At 41.3% G+C, this 14349-nt stretch overlaps 1 protein-coding gene across 1 annotated transcript; it reads right to left on the bottom strand.

Annotated features, from left to right (window-relative positions):
• Positions 1-486: 486 nt before the first annotated feature.
• LOC117550759 (androgen receptor-like) lies at positions 487-13529 on the bottom strand. Its single transcript, XM_034223282.1, has 9 exons — positions 12543-13529; positions 11462-11598; positions 11109-11225; positions 10652-10768; positions 10364-10567; positions 7850-7994; positions 6737-6867; positions 6433-6584; positions 487-1662 (listed from the first exon to the last, which is right to left on the bottom strand). The coding sequence occupies exons 1-9, from the start codon at positions 13382-13384 to the stop codon at positions 1498-1500; spliced, it is 2010 nt and encodes a 669-aa protein (XP_034079173.1). The 5' UTR covers positions 13385-13529; the 3' UTR covers positions 487-1497.
• Between the last annotated feature and the right edge of the window lie 820 nt (positions 13530-14349).

Below are 14349 nucleotides of genomic sequence, written 5' to 3'. Positions count from 1 at the left end.
ACATTGAGCAAATCCGTGTCCAATTACATTACCGAGCTAATGCGAATGGATCCAGCAGATGTTGCTTCTGCTGGGTCTCAGTTCTCTGCTGCAGATTCCGCAGCAGCCACTAGATGGTATTAAAACACAGGCTGCCATACTGATGCCAGATCAGCAGACATGGCTGTTTCCTCTAGGATGAATGGGAGAAATAAATCTGCCAGGCTTTCTTGTTTGAGTATGATATGTTCTAGTTTCCTGCTGAGATCTATTACCTGGCCGGGTGCAGCGTGCCATAATCCTGAGGGTGTGTAATGCACTGGCAGAAAATATGTCTGTCTGATGTTTTCTAAAAGCCTGTCTGTTCACTTTACTGCTTATCAGAGTGAAATGTAAAATATCAGATGGGGAATATGTGTATTACCATTAGCATGCACTCAGACTTGTGCCGTAATGCAAACCGTGTGCATTTCCTCCCACTCTGCGCTCGTTATTAATAACACACACTCATGCTTCAGTTGTTTATTATTCCATATTAAGCTGTAATTATTGCAACAAATGAGCAGATTCTTGGCTTGACCTTTTTATCGTTTCGCAGGAAGAAAAGCTACAATGGATACGGGATGATGATTCACAACAGAGCACTTTGCAAAGAACACTTTTTAAGAAAACTGTAGAAAAGTAACAACAGTATGAAATGTCCATCTTGGAAAAAACGAGATGATGTTTGACATTTAAAAACAAGCAAAAAAAAAGTCACCAATAGTTAGTTAAATGATGAGTCATTCGCGACTATTTGGCCAAAATACTTTCTTCAGTGCGACCTTTTTTAAAAACTACAAAATTCATAAATATACAATTGAAATGTTGTAGTCACTCACGGTGTAAAAAGAGTGTGTGTGTTGCCTCCGCCTAAACCATTAGTCGACTTATGTCTGGGGATGAGAACAGCTTTCAGACATGTTTTTATACTCAGGCGAGACAGCGTTGCCTCTTAGCATGCATGCCGCGACGGTTTATTACCTGTCAATCAAATGTGATCATCTCAGGTGCGCACAATAACATTCATTGTTAAAAAGCTAATCCAAATGTCATACCACTGCACACAGACAGGCTATGATGATGTGAACTCTGCAAACAGGGTTTTCCCCTGAAATTAAATATAACCTGTTGTCGGTTATATATATATATGCAGAAGAAGAAGAGGAAGAAGAAGTCTTACATGCCAGGTGTTTAGCCTGTGTGGAGGAAGTCATGCTAAAAAACGAGACATTTCATACAGATATCAGGCAGTAGGAGAACAGAGTAGATGCAATAAGATTGGAAGAATGTGCTAAATGCACTTCATTTAGCTTCAATGTGCTCCACTGTCACCCTGTAGTAGGTTCAAAAAAAGGCTTACACCTCATGAAAGGATAAACCCTCTCTAGCCGTTTAAGCTTTTCCCAGAAGTGGTTGAAGCTCAAGTGACATAAAGGACAATCACGAGCTCACCCTTCAGCCCCCCCCCACACCGCTCTAGGCTGTGTTGTGGAAAAGGATGGGCTTGACCATGCCCGAGAGGATTTTGGGAACATGGACGCTCACGATCTCGGAGATCATCTCTGGGAAGTTGACACGCGTCTGGAGGGACTGAGCTTGGATGAAGAGATCGTAGGTGAACTGGTGTAACTTCCTCACAATCTGAGAAGAAGAGGAGGGGTTATTAGCACTTGTGGAATCAAGTACATTTATTCAAGTGCTTGCATTTATACTACTTAAAGGTCACCTATTATGCAAAATCCACTTTTTCATGTCTTTTCTACATCAACATGTGTCCCCTCTTCTTCATGTCTCTTCTACATCAACATGTGTCCCCTCTTCTTCATGTCTCTTCTACATCAACATGTGTCCCCTCTGTGGAAAGAGACTCTGAAAGTTTCAGGAAAAAAGATTCTCTCTCTTTGTGTCCTGATCCATTTCTATAAAAACCTGTCTGAAAATGAGCTGATCAGATTTTGGCCACTTTATGATGTCATAACGATTCTTTGGCTTGTGTAGCCATTAGCCAATCACCAACCAAGGTAACCCCCACCCACCTTATCACCTGAATCTCCTCCTAGAGCACCATTGTGTTCTTTGTAACCAAATATCTCTCAGAGGGGCGTGGGGAGGGGCTCCTTATTTTCATCTGAAGTAACAGACAGAGAAGCAGCACTTTTGAAACAGGGCTGAAACAGAGGGGATTATGGGATGCTACAATGACCTGTTTGGCGTTTGGAGCCATACACTTCAGAGACATGTTTTGTATATATCTGAAACATAATATATTGACATTATAACCGGGGACCTTTAATACTCCACTAAGGGTTGCACTTTTTGAAAATAAATCCCTATTTGCAATTATTCTTGACTGGAATTACAATATGATTCATAATGGGAATAATCATTTTTGAACATTATCATAGAAATATAGAGTAAAATGATCATAGTGTGATTTGTTTGTGTGTAAAGAGAATCTGTAGGCTGTGACTGCTCTGCAGCAACACAGACATTTCAATAGAACAATATTTTCACATATTTTGCCTCCACTGGATATTGCACTAGTGCATGAGGTAATTTCAATTAATTTATTTTCAACCCTAACTACATTTCAAAAAAGAAAATGTAATTTTCTTAAATATATTTTTTACTACACTAAATCTATCTGGCAGCTTTAATTACTTAACAGATTCAGATTATTAGCTAATCAAAACCAGCGCCACCTTTAACAGCTAGGTGGGTTAGGGTCACAACTCATATGTAAAGTTACCAATAAATGAATATCTAATTTCATTTAGTAAAAATGAATGTAAATAATATATTAAAGGAAGGATAAAAAACATTAGTTTGACAGCAGCTCTTCAGATAATGTTTAAATGTTGCAGTCAAAGCGAGATACATGCATTATTATAAAATTCAAAAGGCTGGGAGGACATTGACTAATGGATTTGAGGAACTGTCAAGAAGATTTAAAGAAAAAAACTCTCCAACGATCAGCCTCTTTCAAAATAATGGGAACATAATAAACAATAGTATAAAAGTTAATAAGTAAAAGATAAAATGATTTAAAAAAAGATTGTATTGGATAGGAATCTTAGAGCGGCCATTATGCCTAGTGAGTACTTTTAGTATTTCAGGAATATCGTGATTCCAATACTTCTGTAACTTTACTCAAGTAAGATTTTGAATGCATCACCTGTGACAGAGTTTTTGCAATGTATCACAATCTATTAATGCTACTTTGACTTAAGTAAAGTACTTCTTCCACTGGTGGTTATTAGTGACAGAGATGTGACGCGTGTATACAGCATTGAAAGAGAACAAAGCCCTCAGATAAAGGGGGAAAGGGAAAAAGACATGGAAGCTGTCTCCTGCCATGAGATTTAAGAGGTGGTTTAAGAGATGACACTCATTGTGCCGCTGTAAGCCCCTCAGGCAAGGGGAAGCCGAGGGGTCTGAACTGCAGGGTCTTGATCAACTCCGCTTTTTCTGCCTTAAAGGCCCTGCCAGACAATCCCTGGCTGCCCTCCAACTCATAAGGCATTAGGAGATCTGAGATGTGAGTGGGACACTGACAAAGCTGAGCCTTTAAGAGTAAATCCACAGTGAAAGATTTGAGGCTCAAACTGCCGCAGCTCGGCTCTCTTCGGGGGGAAACTTTCCAGCGTTTCTGGGCTCGCCTCAACCACCGAAGGTTTATTTCTTTAGATTGCTATTACCAATTAGTTTTACAAGCTATGACGACAGTACTGAGGAGGAAAGCAGTCGATGTGCACCCTCTAGTGGTGGCATCACAAACAGCAATCTGTAGTAATATCTCCATTAACAGAGTTGTTTATAGTCCAGGTATGCACAGTTTTAGGAATAATAACCTCAAATATACTTTTGTTAATAATAATAATACTATCTTGAAATGATATAGCTCCTTTCAAAAAAGCCAAGGACGCTTAAGAAACTCATGGACGCTTTCTTTCAGGTTTAAATTACTTTATTTATCTTTGCGTCTTCAGTACATGAAGTAGAGGGGTTGTATAGCATTCATTGGAACCATTTAATTTAGTAAAATACAACACATTTTGAATTGTGTTGTTTCTTTTATTATTATTATTATTCTTATTTGTTTAAGACTGGAATACTCACCTTGGATTGTAGGACAAACAACTCCTTGAGAATGAATTAAAAACAAGTTTTTAACCTTAAACCTTTGAAATATGGATTTTAATATGGGCTAACCTGACTTGTGACATTTTGTTGTTGTTGTGTTGTGATTCAACTGTTGCTATTTCTCTCAACATTGCTATGCATTGTTAGTTTCTTATCTTTTCTTGTTTCGTAAAGCATTAATAGACACTATGGTGGATAGTGTATGTATAATGTTCATAAACACATACAAAGAAAGATACATGTTGTTCTGTAAGGCATTATTTTCTTTTATAGCTGCTCTTTTTTCTTTAAAGCTTTTGTGGTTTCACATTTAATACTACTTTAACTAAATGCAGCATACAGTTCTTCTGACTCAGGCTGGACTTTAAGCTTTTCAAGGCACTTGCCTATTAGACACTTCGGTCTGTTAAATGTTTATTGTGTCGTGATAAAGGCGTCTACCAAGAGCAATGCTGGTGTGCTAGTAAAAACAGATGTAAAACTATTTATATTGTCATAACTGGTGCAAGTTTCCTTGGTTGTTTTTAATATGCTCTGAATTTTAATTGGACAAATAAAATTCCCTCCTTCCCTCTCACGTTGTTGGCACTGTGAGCAATGTGTATTCCAGTCAACCCGAGGTTTACAACATCACACTAATCACCTGCAGGTGTGAGGAATATCAAAACAGATGATGTTTCATGATGTTTCATGTTTGCATCTGCAGATGTGATCAGCTGATGCTGCTGTTCCCTGTTGATACTGTATATAGTTTGAACGTGCGTCTTACAGCTACAGCTTTACATAGTGCGGTGCAGAGATGATGTATGTTTGTAGAAAGACCCGGAAGGTATCATAGCCAAGGCCTCCCTCCCTGGGATATTTCCACACATTTATGATAGTCTCCACATATTAATACCACTTTTATAATAATAGTTGAAGCTAAAATCCAACTGCCAGAAGTAAAAGCTAATGTTAGGCTATAAACAAACTACATCACGGTAGCATGGCTGTGCCTCTGCTAAGCTAAAGGTGGCTAATGTTCCATGGGATGACTTAGAAATCTTTTTTAAGACACTTGTTAGCAACCGCACCTTTTTAAACATGTTAAAGCTTCAGGCATTCATGAGTGAGGCATTCACTGACGCATTTTATATCATGGAACAAAACTGTAAATCTTGTGAGCTTGAATTAACCACAGACCTTATTTCAGATATCTAACCAAAACCTAATTATAAACTAAAACTTAATTTATATATCTTATTTGATCTTTTATTGCACATTCTTACTTTTATTATATCGTACATTATATTTGTATTAGTTATTTTATTCATTCTATAATGGAACAACTGTCACAAAAACCAGTTTCCTCCTGATTATTTAAGTATTTCTAATTCTGATTAATTCAAAAATACGAGGAACCCTGGAAGTGCTGAATGCTAACTCGTTTCCGGGTTTTAGGACTCATTCCTGCACCACTCTATTGGCTGGGACTAGATTAAGGATGATGGAAAATGTGAGTTTAATCCTCACAGTAATTATATATGAGTCACTGCTACCACCAGAGGGTGACTCAGTACTTTCTCTGAGATTATGCAATCGGTGTACAGAAGCTGAACCAGGAGGTGGTGACACTCTGCTACGTGTGCAGTGGCAGGCTGGGGATTTGTTCCCCAACGTCGTACCCTGGGTTCACCCTTAGAGGAAAAAAAACCTTTTATCAGGATGACATTACTGTCTGTCTGCAACTGAAATGCAATGGACCACTGCTTGAATTTTAAACATAATAGCTGATAAAGTAAGTTAGGAATTAAATGATTAACAAACTTAGAGTGGCGCAGCTAGTTGAACTTTGATACACACTGAATCTGGTTCATGGAGGTCCTTGACGCTAGCTTAAATCACATAAAGGTGAAAGTTTAAAGTCACAGCATTTAACCAGATCCCACTCTGATGTTTCATTTGAATATATTTAAATGTCATTTAAAAAACTGTAATTACTCTGCTAACTTAACTGTAAATTGTATCTTGTATATGACATGTTGTGAGTTTGTGTTATGCTGGCCTATCATAATGTACAACGCCTTCAATTCTGTATATTTACATTGTGTATTCAATATTTTAATAGTTCTATTTTCTCTTTTATTTTTAACACTTTTCTCACGCTGTATTTATGACGGCGATAAACCTGACTCTTATTCTGGGATTGAACTGTTTTTCATTTTGTTCGATTTCGCAATGGCTGTTGACTTTTCCCTCGTCATATACGTGTAGAATAGTGTGTATTACCGACTGGAGGTAGTCCAGCAGCTGAGTGAGCTGGAACAGCCTCTGTGTGCGGGTGGTCTCTCCGCGGTGGCTCGCCAAGCGGTCCAGCTCCTTTATGTAGGAGGTCCGCAGTTCATCAAAACAACGCTGGTTCTTCAGGCCCTCCACTGGCACTGTGACCACAAACCCAGAACACAACAATAAATCTCACGGACATTATCCATCCCATCAATTCCCAGAAGAATGGCTGAACACTATTATACTCTTATTTCACTTGCTCGACATGACATTCAACGTATTATTTCCTTTTTCCCAGCGAACTCACTGATGCTGAAGAGGACCAGGGCCTTCATGCAGAGGAACTCCTCCTGGGTGACCTTTAGCATGCAGAACCTTTGGGAGAGCACCTTCATCCTCACACAGTGTTCATACATACTGGACACTTGCATCCGCTGGCTGCAGGGGGAATACAAAAAATGGACGATGTGAGTGAGAGGAAGGAGAAGGAGCACCAGCTACGACATAAGGAGGAGGCAAAGAGAGCGTCAGGCGAGGAAGAAAAGTAGGAGGACAATTAATGGACGCCGAGGTGGAAAAAGCAGCATAGGTGAGAATAAAATGAGTGAGTTGGATAATGGAAAAGGGAACGATGTAGAGCCTGAGAAAAATGAGGGTCAGCAACAAGGGCAGGCGTATCCATTTCCATGCAGTTCAGAAGCAGCCAGAGAGTGACAGAGGTCTAATGCAGGTGTTTTGCTAATGTCGCACAAAGTGAAAGCTGCTCCGAGGGCCCGAGGCTGGTTTTACCATTCTCAGCGACACGCTCGTTAAAAAACGGAAAGCTATTAAAGAAATGGCAGAGTGGTTATTTACTTCTGTTTTATCAAGTGCAACGTTTACTTTCAAAACTCTGCGTGAAGTTTGAAAGTACAGAGAAAGGACAAAAAGCAGGAGTTGAGGTGTCAGGAAACATTTTTTTGATAAAGGCTGGAGGAGGTTGTGGCGCGAATCAGAAAAAAAAAACCCTCGACACCGCTGAAGTTCTTGGGGACTGATGGTTTCGTGGAGATGAAACAGAATAATTCATCTGAGGTGATCCCTCTGCGGCCACGTGAATCAGACGCAAAGGGAAATGTAAGAACACAACAGACTTGTTTACTGTCTCGCTTAGAAAAAGGCGCCGTTCTTCGTGTTATTTCTTATAAATCTTTCTCTGAAGCTTGTATTCCTAAGTGGCTTTTCTTTCCCATCACGGTGACAAGTGAAAACTCTTCGTATTCCACCAAAGCCAAATGTCACAGTGATTACTACAGCGGTTAAGGGCCGCCACAAACTTTATTTGTCTGCTATAGAAACTGCGACATGACAAACTTCTTCTAACTTCCATTTTTTGAAAACAATATCAGAACTTTGGTTCAAGTATTTTTTCACTACTTACTCATTGAACACCAGGTCTGGAGCAAAGTAGAGCAGGGAGCTGTTGGTGAGTGTGTAGGACCTCCATCCCAACGCAAACACCATCACCCCCATCCATGACAACTGAATCACAGACATCTGATCATCCACGTGCATGTCACGGAAACCTGTAAAAAACACATTTTTTATTAACTGCACATCATGAAATCACACTCCCCAGTTCAGTTGAATAGATATCAACACTTCATACTACACTGAACAAAAATATAAACGCAACACTTTTGTTTTTGCTCCCATTTTTCAAAGATCTAAAACATTTTCTATATACACAAAATAACCATTTATCTCAAATATTGTTCACAAATCTGAAAAAATCTGTGATAGTGAGCACTTCTCCTTTGCCGAGATAATCCATCCCACCTCACAGGTGTGGCATATCAAGATGCTGATTAGACAGCATGATTATTGCACAGGTGTGCCTTAGGCTGGCCACTCTGAAACGTGCATTTTTGCTTTATTCTGGGGGGGTCCGAAAACCAGTCAGTATCTGGTGTGAGGGGTAGGGTTAGGGTAATGTTGTGAATCGAGTGGCCTGTGTTCGTCGTCCATAACATACGCCTGCCCATACCATAACCCCAGGGGCGGCGGGTACTGTAGGCTAGGGAAGGCTAAGCCTTCCCAAATATTTGTGTCACTGCATCCTGGTCAAATATAATGTATAATGTTTGTGTCTTTGACATTAGCGCTGCTATGGAGCCACCTGTGCTCTGTACCACGAAGCCAGTTCAACAGACCCTGGATATGTTTGAGTTATCTTAACTAACCCTAACAAACGAGATCTCGCTAAGCGGTCCTACGGTGCTGGTTATCAACTCAGTAAATCAAGCCAGGGTTTCTCTCCAGCTGAGAGCGCGTTCACGTGAAAGGGGCGGGGTTAGCTACATTTGACCAATCACAAACAGGGACAAGTGTACTGACAGCGCAGCGTCATACTTCATTAATGAAAAGTAAACTAATATTAGACAAATATGAACTTTAAACATCCATGATTTAAACATATAATCCAGGATACAAGCCACATAGCTGCACCTGCAAGGTGAATATAGAACAACTGGTTAAAAAATAAATCAACTACCGAGTGTTTGAATGCGTCACTGTCACTGATATCACTGCCCCGTCTAAGACACGAGTGGATCTGACTTTAATTACATTTGAGTGTTTCGTCAACTTAATGTGTTGCTTAAAATAATACTTCTGCATACAGCATGTGACACTGTAGGTGTTGCACGGCCAGATACGGCTCAAGAAGCTGACTCAGATAAGGAAATATTGTGATATTATATGATGGATGATCTGATTGATGATGTAATATGAATGATAAGTGCGACACGTCGGCGTCTTCTCGGCATACGGCAGTTTAAACTGTATTTCCTCTACCCTGTAATATGACTTGATAGATTTAAACTCCGCACACTGAGCTCTGATTGGTCAGCAGGCGGTGCTTTCACTGAGTTGATCTCTTTTTTATATGCATACGGCAGTTTAAAATGTTCTATTGTAGGCTATTTTTATTATATGTACAGCACTTTGGCTAGACCGAAAATCGTTTATAAATGTGCTATATAAATAAAACTTGATTTGATTTATATAGACGCCGGAGGCGGGCAGCGTCAGGTAAAAAAAAGTTATTTAGCCTTCCCAAACCTGAGCCTCACGTGCCGCCTATGCATAACCCCACCACCACCATGGGCAACTTGATTCACAACATTACCCTACCCCTAACCCTACCCCTCACACCAGATACTGACTGGTTTTCGGACCCCCCCAGACCCCCCCAATAAAGCAAAACTGCATGTTTCAGAGTGGCCTTTTATTGTGGCCAGCCTAAGGCACACCTGTGCAATAATCATGCTGTCTAATCAGCATCTTGATATGCCACACCTGTGAGGTGGGATGGATTATCTCGGCAAAGGAGAAGTGCTCACCATCACAGATTTTTTTCAGATTTGTGAACAATATTTGAGAGAAATGGTTATTTTGTGTATATAGAAAATGTTTTAGATCTTTAAGTTCATCTCATGAAAAATGGGAGCAAAAACAAAAGTGTTGTGTTTATATTTTTGTTCAGTGTAATTAAAAGAAGAATCACAGCATTGTGGATACAGTGTTTGCCTTTTCCACCCATAAATATGAGCATATCCCCCTCTAGTGGTCTATTTATGAACAGGTTTGGAAGGGATTGGCTCATCAAACTGATGTTCAACATCCATCAAATCCTGGCGAGGCTTGCCATCTGGTGATGTCGTGGCCTTGCCCCAAGATTACAAATATAAGACCAGGTATCAGACATTTCCTGACGATGTAAATGACTGGGAAATGTACCTCTCAGTGTTATCCGCCTATCTTGCTCAGAAAGTGTGACCTCGCTGGTTTTGCTAAGCTTAAAACAATACAATCTGTCTGGACACACCAACTAAAAACACCTACATGTGGTGTTGACTCGTGTACAAGTCAACCTTGGCCCAGAGTGGTTTACCTGGTATTGCCTTGGCCCAGCGCACCACAGTTACCAGCTGTCTCTCCCCCAGCTCATTGAGGCTGGTGAGCAAGGACACAGGGCTGTCTGGCTGCGCGTGATCGTGCCCGGCATTGACGACAGCCGGCTCGATGGCCTGCAAGACGCTGAGCAGGGAGCGGCAGGAGCGCACGCTTGGGGGAATCCCTGAAGCCAGGCAAGCTACTGAAGACATACAGAAGAAGAGTATTAAAGTAACATTACAAGTAAAACTATATTAAGTGGAGTTTATGAGACACTTATCCTCACTTTGAGCCGCTACAGCTGCACTTCCAGGCTCCAAGATGGCATCTCTGTTTCCCCAGGGAGCCGGAGGAAGCTCCTCCTCTCCGCTCCTCGGCTGTCCGGCTCCCTTAAGCCTACGACCTAGACAAGGAGAAGAAAACAGGGCCGAAAGGAGATAACAAGTCTCCATTTATACGTTGTTTTGTCTGATTTATTACACAATAAATAAAAGCAAATCAGGGGAAAAAAACGAAACGAGTATAAGCCAGATTCTGTTCCTTATCACTGCAGAGGGGCAAGGCCAGGAAAAAGCTCTTCTGAAACGAATTTGTTACACTGTATTTAAACAGGGACATTTGATTAGTCAGCTCTGATCCAATGCATGTAAGCTATCTAACCACCCTGACCGCCTTTTCAAATGAAAATCCCTCATACTTTCCATGCTCAGTCTCTCTTTGGGATTTTATATTTAGTCCCTCACCTTTGAGGCTCATTCCTGACATGAAGCACCTCTTTAAACGGCACGAGGCGCAGTTTTTCCTCCGCAGCTTGTCGATGGTGCAGTCGTTCCGGCTGGCACACAGATGGTTCTGCTTACCTGGTGGTACAGAAAGGTTTCGGGGGGATGAGGGAGCGTTTTCAACAATGATTAGGCTTCCACTCATAGTGCTGATATGTGGGTGTTTACTGATAACATGAAATAACTCGCCCTCATGTAAGGTCACTGTGCCCTGCCTGAATGCACCAACGAGTGGGCGTAAGAAATTAAATCAGCGCGAGTGATTGTGTGTGTCTTTGTGTGCACTCGTGTGTTTAAATTGGTGTTGCACCCACCTGCAGCGGCTCTCTTGAAGAATACTTTGCAGCTGCCGCAGGTGACGGCTCCGTAGTGACAACCTGAGGCATCGTCGCTGCAAACCTGACACACTCTCCTGTCCGACAGATACACACCTGGGAACAAATCCTCATGCCTGGACACATAAAACATAAAAAAACATATGAAAGAGAAAGGATTCACCAGTGGGCACAGATTCTGCATTTTTTAAATGGTTTCATCATTAACAGTTGCAAATAGCATGAACAAAGTCAGACAGTCAAACTTGGCGTGTTAGCAATTGATTTAGGTCACAAGGTTTTGTCTCAGAGATGGCTCCATGTTAAGACATTTGGGGCACTAATTCCCTAAATCCAATCCAGTTATAAAACATTTCCCTATTCCATGATTGATTATATAACAGGTGAGGCACATCTGTGATTAACCAGCAAAGTTAGATTTTTTCATTGTGTATTCAATCAGGACATTCTCTTCTATTCAAAGCCAGATGCAGCAACAGGTGCTGTATCTCTTGTTTACAGTGACAGTGGTATATTAAGTGGTATTTTATGTAGTTAGTCACAGCACAGTCCAAGTTAGGTAAACTTTGATTCAGTCTAGCTACACACTAAAACACAACTTGGCTAATGCCGAGATGAGCACATGTGGCTGTTAGAGCCCAAATAATGTATTGCTGATTACACAGCTGTCCCTGCAGCACAACTGGGCACCAGCATAAGGCATAGCAGAGGATAATGCAATGTTGGGTGGATTTTATTTATTTGTGCAGCCATGTCCAAAAATCCTCTGCAGCTCTATATATAAATATCAAGAAGAACAGGAGGAGATTGCAGCGTTAGACAATGGATTTAATAAAGGATCAAGTTGATAACCCTTATTTAAAAATCCAACAAAGCAACATGCAACAACTGGGCAGATTAAAGCATGGTCACTACACAATGTTCACGGTGCATTTGTCCTTTTATTTCTGACAAAAAAAAGATGAACTTGGGTGGACAGAATGAGGCCCTCAGTATAATTGCACTCTCGATATTATGCCGACAAAAACCAAGTCAAAGCAAATCATTGAAACGTACTTACCTAAAAGTGCGATCAGAGCAATCCAGCCAAACAGATGGTTCAGTCTTGATAGTCGAAAGAGTGCCGTGTCCTTGAGGAATTGCACTTTGGTAACTTTCCATTTGGCCATAGCCGTGTGCCATCGCTGCTCGCATGCCACCTTTGTCCTCCTTGTTGTACCAGAGACAGTGGCATTCCTGCATGGATCCGAGAGATGCTGGACCACAGTTACAGTATTTGCACAACAAATTACGTCCGCTTAAACCGCCCCTCTCCGTCTCGGATCGGTTGCTTCGGGCGCACCACGCTCCCGGAGTGTCCCTGTATAGGTTCGGATTTGCGGAGTACGCAGAGTATGGTGTCAAAGGCAACATCTCTTCCACCTGAGAGGGCGCGGGCAGCTCTTCCTGCGGGTTCATGAACAGGTTAGACTCCCTGCAGACATACCTAGATAACACAGGGTTACGCGCCCCGTTCTGCGCGCTGTCTACGTCCCCCGATGTGAGCAGATCCATGCAGCTCACCTGCTGAATGCCGTGGCACACTTCTCCAAAGTCGTCTTTAAGGGCAGTGTCACGTAATAGAAGCCGGTCTAAGTTGACATTAGGAGCCGTTTGTAACTCCTGAACTCCCCGGGAACTACTCTCCATGGTGTGGTGGAAGTCTGCGAATATGCTGCTGCTGCTGCCGGAGCACTGATTCATGTTGCTAAGCGGAGATGACACTGAGTCTAAACCCAGTGACACCGATACTGCCTTACTTAGCTCAGCGGTAGTTGGGCAAGAAGCACAGGTGTCCGCAGTGTCCTCGCGCTCGTTTATTAAAGAGTTTGATATTTCTTCTAAGCTCGAGCGAAAGGCCATCTTCCGCTTCCGTCAAGACAGTACTGTGTGAGCAGTGTGCTGGTTACACTGGGAAACAAAATAAAACAACGCACTTCAGGCGAGAAAACGCCTACCCTGCGAGACTCCGGTTATGTGTCGGCGGAGGAGGAAATAATACAGGGAAGGGACGTCCCGCCGAGCTGTTCCGCGAATGAAAGCAGGGCTGGATACTTGTTTCCTATTGCCTTTTTTCTTTTTTTACAAAGCTCCGTTGTATTTCCGTGGGGGCAGAGCAGAAACTCGCTCCATAAGTAACGATTAAAACTTTGTAACTTGTCTTTGAACTCTGGCATGTTTAGGTCTCGTGAGTGAGAATAGCAAGGATTCAATTATCGCCACATCATGACAGGCTTCTTTAGAAACATTCTCACCTAAAGCTGCCATGTTTGTTCAGAATTGGATTTTCTAAATTATAATATTCTCTTTCTCAGTATGTTGTGGGAATTAAAGGTGAGCTTGTTTGTATTCGGTTGCCTTATTTACACGGTGAATGTTGTTCGATATAATACAACTTGTCCTGCACAGCACTGACTTTTCTGAAAGACATCAAAATAAATATAATTTGATACTAGGCCTATATATAGGCTATATATACTGCAAGAGAAAGATTATTTTCACATAATCATATTTTATTCTATGTTTATTTACATTAGATAGACTGATTCAATTAGGTTATTTTTGAGAAGGGAAGTAAAGGGTTGGTTGTCACATTCATTAGATCTCGCTCCATAGATATGTGAAAACATGTTGGTACTAAGGTCAGAATAGGGTCAGAAGTCACCTACAGGAACATATCAGGAGTAAAAAACTTGACATTGAGGTTAAAACAGTAATCACCATTGGATGGTTACAACATTGCTCATAATGAAAATCTTTAATTCAGAATGTAATGGGATTTCCAATAACAGTACCTCACTGTTAAGCTCTATAGTAGAGCTTTTCTT

Source organism: Gymnodraco acuticeps, unplaced genomic scaffold, assembly GCF_902827175.1.
Source record: "Gymnodraco acuticeps unplaced genomic scaffold, fGymAcu1.1, whole genome shotgun sequence".
NCBI lineage: Eukaryota > Metazoa > Chordata > Actinopteri > Perciformes > Bathydraconidae > Gymnodraco > Gymnodraco acuticeps.
This window is presented reverse-complemented; position numbering and strand designations above follow the sequence as displayed.